This window comes from Otolemur garnettii, unplaced genomic scaffold, assembly GCF_000181295.1.
Source record: "Otolemur garnettii isolate 467f Iridium unplaced genomic scaffold, OtoGar3 scaffold00145, whole genome shotgun sequence".
Lineage (NCBI taxonomy): Eukaryota > Metazoa > Chordata > Mammalia > Primates > Galagidae > Otolemur > Otolemur garnettii.
The window spans coordinates 4,257,953-4,259,094 of record NW_003852540.1 but is presented as its reverse complement, the minus strand read 5'-3'; the positions used below and the strand labels follow the sequence as shown (position 1 = coordinate 4,259,094).

Genomic DNA, 1,142 nt, shown 5'->3' with positions numbered 1-1,142 from the left:
GCCTCCCAAGTAGCTGGGACCACAGGCACCCGCCACAATGCCCGGCTATTTTTTGGTTGCAGCCATCACTGTTGTTTGGCGGGCCCAGGCTGGATTCGAACCCGCCACCTTAGGTGTAAGTGGCTGGCGCCTTAGCTACTTGAGCCACAGGCGCCGAGCTTCCACTGGCAATTTCGTCCAGTTATTGATAGCTCTGGCTGTTACCTGTTAAGTTTGTTTGCAGGAAAGAGTGGTCATCTGATGATGGATTTCAGAGAACAGTAACCCAGGTTCCCACCCATCCATCAATATCAGCATTGCTCCTTAGACCCTAGGAAGGAGGAGGGATGGATGTGAGTTAGCTGGAAGAGGAACAGAGAGACTGATGATCCAGTCAGCCCTACCCCAATAAGGGATCATGCACTGAAAACCACAAACCCCTGTCCTGGCCCCACCTCCCCCAGGACTGACAGCACAGGAGCCTATGGCTTCTCTCTAGTCCTTCAGGTTGAGAGTGGAATTGTCTATGGTAAGAAGCTTACCATCCCAACATGTCCTGGTCCTCCTGGTTTCCTTATGCCCAGTGATGAGTCGGTGTGGCTGAGATGGTAAGACATCACAAACCAGGATTCGCACACCCAGTGTGATGCTTATGACACTCACAGTGACCAGCCCAATTCCACCAAGGATGACCAGAGCAAGAGGCACCTGGTGGTGCTGCCGGAGTAGCCACAGACTCATCCATCCCAGTGGCACCAGGCGGAAGAGGACCAGGGTAGTCAGGGTGGCCCAGCTAGCCACACTGAAGGCCAGGGATGGGGCCTGGTGAGAAAGCAGCAGCAACTTCCGCAGGTGCAAGCAGACAGAGTTCAGCTCCAGGAGCAGGGACACCATGGAGTAGCCCACGTAGTGGCCAGACAGAACAGCAGTGCTGAGGCAGCTCACCGCCTAGGAGCCAGGGTCAGATGTCAGCAGACTCCTATGACCTGCCCTATCATGTCCCAATGGTGTAGTCCTTAAGAAAGGGACTCGGGCTCAGCGTCTATTGTCCCAGCTACTTGAGAGGCTAAGGCAAGAGAATCACTTAAGCCCAAGAGTTTGAGGTTGTTGTGAACTGTGACGCCACAACACTCTACTGAGCGTGACATAGTGAGACTCTGTCA

At 54.1% G+C, this 1,142-nt stretch overlaps 1 protein-coding gene across 1 annotated transcript in view; it reads right to left on the bottom strand.

Moving 5' to 3' along the window:
- Window positions 1-474: 474 nt before the first annotated feature.
- Window positions 475-1,142, bottom strand: part of TLCD2 (TLC domain containing 2) — a 3,986-nt gene continuing 3,318 nt past the window's right edge. The window contains exon 4 of the mRNA XM_003799094.1: window positions 475-927. Coding sequence (XP_003799142.1) covers window positions 475-927 — 453 coding nt within the window. The remainder of the gene's footprint in view (window positions 928-1,142) is intronic.